General features: G+C 42.7%; 1 protein-coding gene across 3 annotated transcripts in view; it reads left to right on the plus strand.

The window, feature by feature from the left end:
* Positions 1-12,802, plus strand: part of LOC125458899 (interferon gamma receptor 1-like) — a 51,444-nt gene extending 38,642 nt beyond the window's left edge. For all 3 annotated transcript variants that reach the window (XM_048544717.1, XM_059651286.1, XM_059651287.1), the window contains exon 8: positions 10,148-12,802. In XM_048544717.1, coding sequence (XP_048400674.1) covers positions 10,148-10,984 — 837 coding nt within the window. In that variant the 3' untranslated portion in view covers positions 10,985-12,802. The remainder of the gene's footprint in view (positions 1-10,147) is intronic.
* Positions 12,803-14,052: the final 1,250 nt, after the last annotated feature.

Below are 14,052 nucleotides of genomic sequence, written 5' to 3' on the forward strand. Positions count from 1 at the left end.
ATTTAAGGCAAAGTTGCATTATTATTTAAGTAATTAGTGCTGTAAATGAAGTATAACAGTGATGCGTATAATCCCAGTATAACATTTCTATTACAAAATGTGCATTTTTACATTGACTAGGCATTCCTCTTGATCAACTGGAATATTTGTCAACTGGCACACTCCTGTTCCCATAGGTCCTGGTTAATAAAAAGTTTGCTGTACCAACCCCATGACCCCGACACCAGCCTATGCAGAAAAGCTTGTCAGGTTGTGTTTTCATTATTCACTTGTGAAATATGGGCATTGGTGGCAGCCCAGTATTTGTTGCCTGTCCCTAGATACCCTTGAGAATGTGGTGGTGAGCTGCCTTCGTGACCCACTGCAGTCCTGAACCACAATACGCTCAGAGAAGCAATTCCAGGACTTTGACACAGCAATAATGAAGTAACAGTGAACTATTTCCAAGTCAGCATATTGGGTAGCTTGGACGGGAATTTGCAGTTGGTGGTGTTCCCATTTATACCCTGGTCTTGTCCTTCTAGATGAAAGTGATTGTAGGTTTGGAAGGTGCTGTCTAAGGATCTTTGGTCAATTTGTGCCAGGCAACTTGTAGATAGTACACACTACTGTTAGTGAGAGCTGGTGGTGGAGGGAGTAGATTGTTGTGGATGTGGTGCCAATCAAATGGGCTGGATGGTTTAAAGTTTTTCTGGGGAAGGGTCACTGGACCTGAAACGTTAACTCTGATCTCTCTCCACAGATGCTGCCAGACCTGCTGAGCTTTCCCAGCAATTTCTGTTTTTGTTTCTGGTTTTAAGCTTGTTCAGTGTTGTTGGATCTGCACCCATCCAGGCAAGTGAGGAGTATTTCATCACACTCCTGACTTGTGCCTTTAAATTAGTGTTCAGGCCTTGGGGAGTCATGAGGTGAGTCACCGACCGCAGTATTCCTAGCCTCTGACCTGCTCTTATAATCCCTAAACTGGGCATCACTGAAGCAGGTTAACGTTGAACGGGTGCTGCTTAGTCATAGTCATAAAGTCATTTAGCATGGACATAGACCCTTCAGTCTACCCAGCCCGTGCTGAACATAATCCCAAATTAAACTAGTCCCACAAGCCTGCTCCTGGCCCACATCCCTGCAAACCTTTCCTACTCATGCCTTTTCAATATTGTAACTGTGCCTGCATTGACCATATCCTCAGGAAGTTCATTCCACATGTGAACCACCCTCTGTGTAAAAAAATTGTCCCCATGGGTCCTTTATAAATCTCTCTCCTTTCTCCTTAAAAGGTATGCCCCCCCCCCCGGTCTTGAAATGCCCCCATCCTAGGGAAAAGACACTGACCATAAACCTTTGTAAGATCGCCTCTCAACTTCCTATCTGCAGTGAAAAAATATCCCAGCCTATCCAGCCTTTCCTAATGACTCAAACCTTGCATATCTGACAATATCCTGGTAAATTGATGATCCAGGAGTAGACTGATGGGGCAGTAACTGGCTGGGTATGGATTTGTCCTGCTTTTTGTGTACAGGACTTACCTGGGCAATTCTCCGCATTGTTGGCAAGTGCCATTCTTATAACTGTACTGAAACAGCTTGGCTAGGGGACCAGTAAGTTCTGGAGCGCAAGTCTTCAATACTATTGCCAGGATGTTGTCAGCACCCAGAACCTTTTGCAGTAACCAGTGCCTCCAGTCATCTCTTTATATCACATGCAGTGAATGAAATTGGCTCAAGACCGGCATCTGAGATGCTGGGGTCCAGTGGAAGATGCCAGATGGATCTCCCTTGGTTAATGGTAATAGTTGAGTGGAGCATGTGCGAGGCCATGAGGTTACAGCTTGTGCTCGAGTACAATCCTACTGCTGTTAATGGCCCATGGCATCTCGTGGATGCCCAGTCTTGAGTTACTAGATTTGTTCACAGTTTATCCTATTCAGCATGGTGATAGGGCCGCACCACACGATGGAGGGTATTCTCAATATGAAGGCAGGACTTCATAGTTAGAATGTGAAGGAAGTATTAGGGGATCTGCCCACCGTAGCAGCTGTTGACCTCCTTAAGTGACCATTGTCATTTGTCGAAAAAACCTATCTGGTTTACTAATGTCCTTCAGGGAAGGAAATCTGCCATCCTTTGGACTACATTCGACTCTAGAGCCACAGCTATGTGGTTGACTCTTGACTGCCCTCTGAAATGGCCTAGAAAGCCATTCAGTTGTACCAATCACTGCAAAGCCTCAAAGAAATCAAACCGGATGGATGATCGAGCATCGACCTCTGCACCAGAAAAGACAACAGCAGAAACAGCTCTGTTAACCCTGCAAAATCCTCCAAACTAATACCTGGGAGCGCCCAAAATTGGGAGAGCTGTCTCACGAACTTGTCAGGCAACAGCCTTACATAGTCATACTCCACCAGGACTGTGTGGTGGTCACTCTTACTGATACTATCATGGACAGATCCATCTGCAGCCACCATATTGGTAAGGATGAGGTCAGGTGTCCTTTTCTCCCATTGTTGGTTCCCTCACCACCCGCTGCAAAGACAAACCTGCAGCTATTTAGCTTCAGGGTTAGATATTCTTTTAGTCACGTGCACTCGATTACCGTGAAGAGTGTACAAAGCCGCCACTCTCCAGCACCATCTTAGTGTTCTAAAGATTGGATTTAAAACAGAAGCAGAAATAAAAGAAACAGCTGAGAGAATAAGAAACGTCCCGATCACTCCCTCCCGCTTCTGCCATGTGCCCTTGCCGCCTGAAGAACAAAGACCCAAAGCCCCATCTCTCAGTCTGCGAGCACTCTGAGTCCCTGCCTGCCGCTACAGCCACCCAACTTGATCAGGAGTGCCACTTCCAAGCCACACTTGGTGATGGACATTGAAGCCCGTCACCCGGAATATATTTTGTACCCTTGCCACCCTCTGTGCTTCCACCAAGTGTCACCCAACATGGAGGAGTACTGATTCATCAGCCGAGATAAGACGGCTCATGGTAATCAGCAAGAGGTTTGCTTTCACACGTTTAACCTGAAGACATGAGACTTCATTGGGTCGGGAGTCAATGTTGAGGACTCCCAGGGCAAATCCCTCCCAGTGTATTCCACTGTGCTGCTGGGGATGTCCTCCCGCTGGGACAGGACATATCCAGGGATGGTGTTGGCAGTGCCTGGAACATATATGTAACGTCTGATTCCACGGGTATGATTGTGTAAGGCTGTTGCCTGACTAGTCTGTGAGACAGCTCTCCCAATTTTGGCACGAGCTCCCAGGTATTAGCATGGAGGATTTTGCAGGGTCCACAGAGCTGTTTCTGCCATTGTCTTTTCTGGTGCGTAGGTTGATGCTAGATCACCTGTCTGGTTTGATTTCTTTGAGATTTTGTAGCGATTGGTACAACCGAATGGCTTATTAGTCCGTTTCAGAGGGCAGTCGAGAGTCAACCACATAGCTGTGGCTCTGGAGTCACATGTAGTCCAGATCAGGTAAGGATGGCAGAGTGCCTTCTCTGACGGACATTAGTAAACCAGATAGGTTTTCCCAACAAATGACAATGGTCACTTAAGGAGGTCAGTAGCCCCCACAGTGGGCAGATCCCCCAATGCTTCCATCGCTGAGTGTGCCCATTTGTGAAATGGGGTGGCACTTGGTGGCCACATGCTACATTTTATGGTTTCCCCTGTCATCCCTCACAGTCAAAACACCTAAGTTTGGGAGTGTAAAGTCCACCTCCATGTGTATTAACACCACAGTCGAATGGCAGACCCAAGTATACACGCAGTTCATACAGATAAATACCCATGAAAAATTGAACAGTATCAGGAGACGAGAATCAATGGAGAACGAGAATTTTAATGAACTAATTAGATTAAGAAAACGCATACTTGAATTGCAGGTTTTCACTGTGACATAAGTTTCACCCAGGCCATAGTGATATCATTAAATGTAACAGCTGCGATCTGTTTAAAACAAAGATCTCCCAATAACACAATGAACAGAAAATGAAATCATCAAAGATTATTCGCTGTAGGGATAATTCTGTAGTACTGTGTTGTTTTGATCTGTAACTATCATAAAATGTTATTTGTGAAGGTAGAGTGCATTCAAAACCATCATTACAGCCTCGGATTATTTGTCTGAATTGTCTTACTAAATAACAGTTGGTTATGAGGCAATGCGAGTCGGAAATGAGTGGATCAAATTTCCATTGAAACACACAGAGCTCAGTGCTACCCTGTTCTTCAAAATGTGATCAGCTTGACCAGCGACTCTTGAGGGTGGCTTATCCTGTTGTTGAGGGTTAGAGCCTCTTGCTTTCTGCTCATTCAGCTCTCTGGCAATACATTGTGGCTGCAAGCAAGAGCTTTTTTAGGTCACCTGGAATGGGGCCAACATTTGCAATGTGGCAGGACAATACATGCCTCTCCACTCACCCATAAATCACACTTGATGGAGCAACAAACAGAGTTAAAGCTGATAAGAGATAACCAGTGAAAATATTGGGATTGTGGTCATCATCTGAATTAGATGTACAGGTGTTTTCTGAGAGGGATCCTTCATCGGCAGCTAGAGCAGTGTTATAGGTGATCAAAAACTATAGGAAAGAAAGACTCCCAAAATGTTTTGACTCCATATGTATGAGATCGCCTTTGATTGTTGTTAAGTGTTTGATAAAAATATGCTGTAAGGGTATGCCATTTCTAGCTACAACCATCATCTTTAAGTTTAGGTAACTGATAAGTCTAATATAGTAGGTCAAACCACTTTCTAAGCTAACAGTTTCTAGTAGTCAAGGTACCATTTATTACATGCTACAGATTACACTGATATGATAGAGATTGGTAAGAGACTCTGAGGAGGCACAGATAGATGACTTTATTATTGTGGGTAGAGCTTATGACACTCCTCAGTGTTAACGCTGGCAGTCCGATATACAACAACAACCATCATGGGCCATTCTCCCCATTGCAAGATTCTCTGTCAGCAAAGAGATGGGCAATTGAGCGAATTGTCAGACCCATAATGGAGTAGATGAGAGGCAGTTTTCAGAGTACTTATTTTTTAATCCTCGTTATTCTGGTGTGACTGGAATGCATTCCCATGTGACCTGGCACCACAAGAAAAACAAGTTTGCATGTGGATTTATCATCAACAAGCATTTAGCAACATATTGCACTGCATTTTATGGGCATGAAGCAAATGATTGCTAAACTGGCAACAATAAAGGAACGGGGATATCTTGTTACAAACAGGAGAGGAGGCGTCACAGCCCTCTTCTATTATTAACCACCCTAAGTTAGTCACAACAAATTTTTAATTGATTTCAATTTGTTAGCAAAGCCTTCACACTTGAATTCAAATCAGTTGACTGGAACAAAATGAAGAAAAGCCAATTCCAAAGTTTTCCTGAATGAAAGACAGTGGTGCTTTAATACCTGAAAAATATAATAAAACACAACAAGAAACACACACAAACCACAAGTAATGAGCTTGCAAAGAAAGTGGAAGGTATGGGAGGATGGGTCTGTACTACAGATAGGACAGTAAAGGGCAGTTTGCAATTTTTCAGCCTTTAAACCATAAGAATGAAACCCGAATCATATCTGCTTAAGCAGGCATTGGGTCAAAAGTCACACGGCACCAGGTGACACTCCAACAGGTTTATTTAAAAACACAAGCTTTCTCAGCTCTGCTCCTTTCTCAGATGTGTGTGGAAGAGGAGGTAGAGCAACACAAGAATTTATCAGCAGAAAGATAACAACCCTAAAAATGTTTCGCTGACCACCTCCTGTTGAAGCTTTAATCAGTTGGAGAGGAGACTCAGGTTTCTATTGATTAAAATGCAAATCCCAGAATTTCTTTCAAGACATTGCCCCGAGATGATTAAAGGTGATATGTCAGGTCAGACAATGCAATTTTAGGTGCAAGGCCTTGCTTAGAATCTTTCTGTGTTTTAACATGGAGTCAGGCTGGTTTCGTTTTTTTAACAAAATTTATTTGCAAATACACAAACATCTTGGATGAAATAATTCACCTCATAGATTTATATGCATTTATACACACACACGTGTGTGTGAGACAGTCTGCGTGCATGTGTGTGTGAATGTGAGTGCTTGTGTGTATGAGAGCCTCAACCATGATTTGGGCTCATGTCACGCTACAGGTGACCCACACTATGTACTCTCTCACAGACACATACACATGCAAACAAACATACACTGTCTCACACAAACATTGTGGCACACACATACTGGCACGCTCACACAGACCCTGTCTCTCACACACACTTACACTTACACACACACATATGCACACACTCTTACACGCATACATTACTTCACACTCACACACTGTCCCTCAAGCGCACACGCACCCTCTCACACACACTAACACACTCTATCTCAATCATACACATGCACTCTCTCTCACAGACGCAATCAAATACAAACACGAACACTTTCTCTCACACACACACACACACTCTGTCTCTCACACACACGCACAAATATACACGCACTCACATGTACACACACACATACATACACACACACTCACTTACGCGTACATCCACACACGTACACACACACATACACGCGCACACACACACACACACTTCAATCTATGCGGTGAATTATTTCATCCAAGATGTCTGTGTATTTGCACATAGGTTATATTTTGTTCAACGAAGTAAAAGCAGCCTGACTCTATATGTTAAAACCCCGTCAGATTCTAAACAAGGCCTCACACTTAAATTAATAAAATGTGAGGCTGGATGAACACAGCAGGCCAAGCAGCATCTCAGGAGCACAAAAGCTGACGTTTCGGGCCTAGACCCTTCATCAGAGAGGGGGATGGGGTGAGGGTTCTGGAATAAATAGGGAGAGAGGGGGAGGCATACCGAAGATGGAGAGAAAAGAAGATAGTTGGAGAAGAGAGTATAGGTGGGGAGGTAGGGAGGGGATAGGTCAGTCCAGGGAAGACAGACAGGTCAAGGAGGTGGGATGAGGTTAGTAGGTAGGAGATGGGGGTGCGGCTTGGGGTGGGAGGAAGGGATGGGTGAGAGGAAGAACAGGTTAGGGAGGCAGAGACAGGTTGGACTGGTTTTGGGATGCAGTTGGTGGAGGGGAAGAGCTGGGCTGGTTGTGTGGTGCAGTGGGGGGAGGGGAGGAACTGGGCCTAACCTGTTCTTCCTCTCACCCATCCCTTCCTCCCACCCCAAGCCGCACCCCCATCTCCTACCTACTAACCTCATCCCACCTCCTTGACCTGTCTATCTTCCCTGGACTGACCTATCCCCTCCCTACCTCCCCACCTATACTCTCCTCTCCACCTATCTTCTTTTCTCTCCATCTTCGGTCCGCCTCCCCCTCTCTCCCTATTTATTCCAGAACCCTCACCCCATCCCCCTCTCTGATGAAGGGACTAGACCCGAAACGTCAGCTTTTGTGCTCCTGAGATGCTGCTTGGCCTGCTGTGTTCATCCAGCCTCACATTTTATTACCTTGGATTCTCCAGCATCTGCAGTTCCCATTATCTCTCACACTTAAATTGCATTGTCTGACCTGAGGTGTCACCTTTAATCATCTCGGGACAATGACTTCAAAGAAATTCTGGGATTTGCATTTTAATCAATAGAAACCTGAGTCTCCTTTCCAACTGATTAAAGATTCAGCCTGAGGCGGTTAGTGAGCCATTTTTAGGGTTGTTATCTTTCTGTTGATAAATTCTTGTGTCGCTATACCTCCTCTTCCACACACATCTGAGGAAGGGGCAGAGCTGAGAAAGTTTGTGTTTTCAAATAAACCTGTTGGGCTATAACGTGGCGTCATGTGATTTTTGACCTGTCTGGCCCAGTCCAACACCGGCACCTCCACATCATAAGCAGGCTTTGACTGCCTAAAGTTACAGCCCTTGGATTGGTAGTTTCTGGGGAAAATCGGAGCTAATCATTTTGCTTCACATGCGCTGGTTTCCTGAAGTGGAATTATTTTTGGAGATTTCTCACGTGTCTCCCATCTAATTCTCTCTCTTTAATGGTCATTGGGCAGCTTTGTCTGACCTCCCCTTTGCTTCCCATCCTATCTGTGGGGTATTTACCTGTCTGTGATCATTCCACTTACAGTGGCAGCCTTGTGACCCCAGTTTCCCTGGGTTTACGTGCCTGTACATTAGCTCATAGCCATCAGCCAGAACTGCTGCCTGTTTGGGCCTTTCAACCCCCTGTTTCCTAATATGATTTGGAATTGGAAAGAATATCGAGGTTTTGAACTGTGCAAGGAGAACTAGCTCATTAAGCTGGGATATTTCTTAGGTGGCTTCAGTTTTAAGTGCATGGACTCACCGATCAAATGTAAGCTGCTTAAGATATTTGTATTTTGATCTTACTTGTATATGCTTAAAGTAACCCCGTTTCATTGTCGCATAGTCAGTAGCTATAAGAGGGGCTCAACTCATAAGCTTTCCCTGTCGGCCTGCTGTGTAACAGTACAGTCCAGCAATGGACTGGCTACTTCAAAAAAGATAAACAAAGTGTCTTGCTCCGATGCAGGCCATCAAGATCCAAGGGAATTGTTACCTTTTAATCCCATTAGTTTTCCTCACATTTTCTCTATATTGTATTATAAATTTATATTAGTAAGTTTGCAGATGATACTAAAGTCAGTGGAGTGGTGGACAGTGTGGAAGAATGTTGCAGGTTGCAGGGAGACTTGGATAAACTGCAGAATTGGGCGGAAAGGTGGCAAATGGAGTTTAATACAGATAAATGTGAGGTGATTCACTTTGGGAGGAATAATAGGAAGGCAGAATACTGGGTCAATGGAAAGATTCTTGGTAGTGTAGATGTGCAGAGGGATCTTGGTGTCCATGTACATAGATCCCTGAAAGTTGCCACCCAGGTTGATAGTGCTGTTAAGAAGGCTTACGGTGTGTTGGGTTTTATTGGTAGAGGGATTGAGTTCTGGAGCCGTGATGTCTTGATGCAATTGTACAAAACGCTAGTGCGGCCTCATTTGGAATATTGCGTGCAGTTCTAGTCACCTCATCACAGGAAGGATGTGGAAGCATTGGAAAAGGTGCAGAGGAGATTTACCAGGATGTTGCCTGGTCTGGAGCACAGGCCCTATGAAGAAAGGCTGAGGGACTTGTGTCTGTTCTCATTGGAGAGAAAGAGGCTAAGAGGGGATTTAATAGAGACATACAAGATGATCAGAGGATTAGATAGGGTGAACAGTGAGAGACTTTTTCCGAGGATGATGACTTCAGCTTGTACAAGGGGGCATAGCTACAAATTGAGGGGTGATAGATTTAAGACAGATGTCAGAGGCAGGTTCTTTACTCAGAGAGTGGTAAGGGCATGGAACGCCCTACCTGCCAATGTAATTAACTCAGCCACATTAGGGGCATTTAAGCAGTCCTTGGATAAGCACATGGATAACGATGTGATAGTGTAGGGGGAGGGGCTTAGGTTAGTTCACAGGTCGGCGCAACATTGAGGGCTGAAGGGCCTGTTCTGCGCTGTAGTGTTCTATGTTCTATGTTCTATGTTCTATGATGGAGATTTTTTAGAAAGTTCCTCTCTCTTTTCCACCCCTTGATTTTCTGATATCCTTGTGATGCTCATTGTGGCTGCAACTGTGAAAGCAGGTTCAATATATCTTGTTCAAAGTATTTGCCATTTCCTCATTTCTATGATTAAACACTTAGCCTCCCCCTGTAAGGGACCAAAGTTTGCTTTTCCTATGCTTTTTATACACTTGTTGAAGCTGTTACAACTATAGAGTGTCACAGCTCAGAAACAGACCCTTCAGTCCAACTCATCTATGCTGATCAGATATCCTAGATAAATCTAGTTCCCTTTGCCAGCATTTGGCCCTCTACACCCTTCCTATTCATATACCTATCCAAAATGCCTTTTAAATTTGTTCTATATTTCCTGAAATTTTGCTATGGTAAGCCCATTTCTCCCTCTTTATTAGAGAATAAGAGGGATAAGAATCCTTGACCACAGCCCCTAACATTCATTTGATCGTCAAACAGATCAGTAATCCAGATAAATCTTTGTTTATTGGGTTGAGTTATAATTAAGCAGATGTTTTCATTTTCCGTTAGTAGTTCATTAATGACCACAAAAAAACTGAGGAAATATCTTTCTTATCTTAACAGGTCATTATTTCTGAAGAGTTGCAAATGAATCTGCAATGCAAGGAGTCAAATGAGAATCCAGAGGGTGATCGCATCTCATTTCTTGTAAACGATGATAGTTCAAATAATTGTCAGTTGGAATTTCAGAGCACAGATCCTGCCTACAAATTACAGCTCACCTCAGGTAACTGTATAACTGATACGGACGAAAATGTTTCTTACCAATGTAATGGTTTGAGTGGTGGAAGTTACGAGCATAACAGCCTCCTGAATGAGCCAGATGTCTGCATGTATAGGACTATGGGCAACCTTCCTTCCTACATACCATCATCCTTTGAAGATAAGGACAGTGCAAGCTCTACACAGCAGAACAACCCTGGAATTCCAGTGCCTGATAATTTACAGTCCTGGTCAAGTTTAAGAGATGTTGAAGAAGCCAGAGGCAGCAACATTGCTGAAAATATCTCAATAGAAGAGACTTTGCAATGCAACTTCAATTTATTCCAGGAAATTCAAGTAAGGCCCATGAGCATAGAGCTTTGGAATTCTGCTGATGTTCCTCTGAGTACAGTTAAACTTTGTTTTAACAATGACTCTGATAAAGACAATTCTGCTGTGGATGCTTATGGGGACGGAATCTCCAACTTCTTAAAAACAGAAGACTTTTGTTCCCAATTTACTTGTGACTTGGCAACAGCTGACGATCAGTCTCTAAATGGCAATCCGGACTATCAAGAACAATTCATAAAACTACCTCAATTTATAACTGACTGTAAATTTCAGAGCTTGACTAAAAAGCGAACCTTTCCTACCTCACAGACTGACAACATGCAATTCTCTGGATATGAGCCACATTGAAAATTGATTGGATGTGTACCGATGAACTTATGTTTGGGCTTACCTTGAAATCAGAATATCTGTTTTTATTTAGAATGTCCTGACTATGGAAATTGGAAGAAACCTGCAATTTTTTTCTAGTCTCTTGTTAAAAGCATTTCTGTTTTCTAAGTGATTGGTTGATATGTTGGACATTATTAAGAATATCAATATCTATGTTGTTTTTTCACCATCATTGGTGCCAGAATTTGCAACATGGCAGCTTGTATATTTTCAAACAAATTCTCATCACCTTCATCCCCTCCCTTTCTTTTCTCAAAGCATTGATGCTGTGCAGAATTCAAGTGCCTAGGCAACGAAGTGACTGTGATTCACAGCAGATGGTGTCAGTATTGAAGAATGGGTTTTGCAACAAAAGCCAGCATAGAAGAAAGTCACCTGTAGGAAATTGTAAAGCTATGACTATCTGTTGTGGAGAGAGAGAGTGAGGAAATTGGTGAGGGGACTTGGAATGGAGATGGGACGGCCAGGGGTAGGAGAAGAGACAGGCTTGGACCAGTTGGAAAATACGCAGTGGCAAGTCATGAAGATGCAGGAGAATTGGAAGAGGGCTAGGTGACTGAAGAGAAGGAGTGAAGAAGGGTGAGTAATCATCATCATGGTGACCCCAAATGCAATGGGAAAAAAGCAAAAGAAAAAATTGGTATAACTTCCGGGTCTGTCTATATCAAAGTTCCACATCAGCACACGTCTATTAGTGGGAGGTCAGGAGATAACCATCAAGAGATGAAACTGAATTTCATTCTCCCTGCCCTAATGTAGAGTTATTGAGAGAAATTGGACTGATCCTATCTACACCAAACCTCATTGAGAACAGTTAAACCAAGATAATCCAAGGATGAAGCCTAATCTGTATGGTGTACTTTGTATAAAATCAGAGGAGGGTTAGCAGCTATCAGAAAACTCAGGCGAATGTTTATTTTGTTGATATGAATTGTAAATTATATAGTAATTGCATGAAGGAGAATGAAAGAAATACCACTTAGTTATTTTATGTCCAGTGATCACACTGTGTCAATAGGTGCTAAGGCTTTTATGGAATCGTTTATATTTAGTACCAAGCAACGATGTATTTACCAATCATTTGACTTGACCATTCTCTGTTCCAATAAGTTAGTAATGAGAGATTTATTTTAATGACTGCCCCTACAGACTTCCATTAGATTTTTGAAACAGATGAACACAAAGGAAAACTTGTTTGACAGCTTTATTTTCCTTTGATCATTTTGTTGGTGGCTTAATGTTTATTCACCCAAGAAAAGAGGTGTCAAGTGCACAAAGTCTCTGCAATAGATACTTTAAGTGCTGATTGATGAGACTCTGAAAAGATTGTAAGAACAACAATTTTTCTAAATGAAGTAGTGAATAGCTTTTGAGGTCATAGAGTTCATTGGTTCTGTGCAGAGTGTACCAAGTGTATACTTGGTGGATGGATATGGTTGAGCTACGAATCAACATAGAGTGTATGAAGAACATGAGTTGGCAAGGAGGGTTTGAGAGGCGCTGGGGGATGGACGGCAACATGGATAGGAAAATTATTTTTCAAAATATCCTGCATCCAAATCCCTTTGTGCAGTGAAGGATGACTCCTTGGGAACAAGGCTCAAGTCCAGAACATTGTGATAATGAGTGATGCACAGTTAAAATATTGCTTTTGATATGATATCAGTAGATTTTTTTAAAAAATGAATTGGAAGAGGTAGGTTTTGCTGGTTCAAATCAAGTTATTTTTTATATTAAGTACAGAAAAGTGTAGAACATTGCTGTTTTCACCAAAAATGCGGCACTGCTTTTCTTAAAATGTGAAATAAAAAGAAACCTGTGAAATGAAGGATAAATTGTGACTTCACTAATACACTTTACTCTGAATCAATATTCAATCTTGATAAATTCTGATTCAAGAATAAAATACTAAAATATTGGAATAGAAAGAGAACATGTTGAATAAACTCAACTGATCTCCACAGAGGTTGCCAGACCAGCTGAGTTTCTCCATTGCTCCCCATTTCTTTTTTCTCAGAACTCTGGCATTCGTCTTTCTGTGATTTATTTAAAATATTTGACTTTGTTTCATTTCCACTGGAATTTACATTTCTTTCTGCTGTTTTGTAAAGATGTTATCTTTTTATTTAATAACGTGTCATAGGGAAGCGATGAAACATGCTGACAAAGTATTGTGAAAGTACGCACAGAGATTTCTGCCCAATTGTGCTGGATTCCAGTTGAAGCTCACTTATGTGTTTTTTTTAATAACCATCATTGCAAAATTGATTAAATGCATGAAAGCAGAACTTTTGTGGGGGAAGTTGGAATTTGGGATTGAGGGAGTCAGGAGTTCAGATTGAGTCAGTCATTTAGTTAACCTGGAGTTAGACATGGGCCTGATTTGTCTAACATTTCCAAGGTAACTGTCCAGGTGAGTAAGTCAGATTTCTCCCAGGTTTTTGACTTAAAGGTAGATGAAGACATTTGTGCAGTACCCCACTGAGCAGAACAATTGCCCATGGGATGTTGAAATGCCCTGGACAATTCACAAGGTTACTGTATGGGGCTTCCAAGGGGTGTGTCTTATCCACTCGAGCTACCGCTTGTGTCTGATTACCTGGAAACTGGAAGGTCTGGGTCCACATTTCTGAGTTGGCAAACACCCTCTCTATATGTTTCAGAGATAGTAGGAACTGCAGATTGCAGGAGAATGTGAGATAACAAGTTGTAGAGCTGGATGAACACAGCAGGCCAAGCAGCATCAGAGGACCAGGAAGGCTGACATTTCGGGCCTAGACCCTTCTTCAGAGAAGTTTCTGAAGAAGGGTCTAGGCCCGAAATGTCAGCCTTCCTGCCCCTCTGATGCTGCTTGGCCTGCTGTGTTCATCCAGCTCTCCACCTTGTTATCTCACCCTGCTTAGGTTGGGAGGATCCTTCAATATTACAATGCTGTTTTGCCATCAACAAAATGTTTTAACAATCTCCCTTTTGCTTTTAAAACTGCTTTCAATCTTTGCCCTGTGATAATATAAATTCACAGCTGA

This window comes from Stegostoma tigrinum, chromosome 15 (assembly GCF_030684315.1).
Source record: "Stegostoma tigrinum isolate sSteTig4 chromosome 15, sSteTig4.hap1, whole genome shotgun sequence".
Classification (NCBI taxonomy): domain Eukaryota; kingdom Metazoa; phylum Chordata; class Chondrichthyes; order Orectolobiformes; family Stegostomatidae; genus Stegostoma; species Stegostoma tigrinum.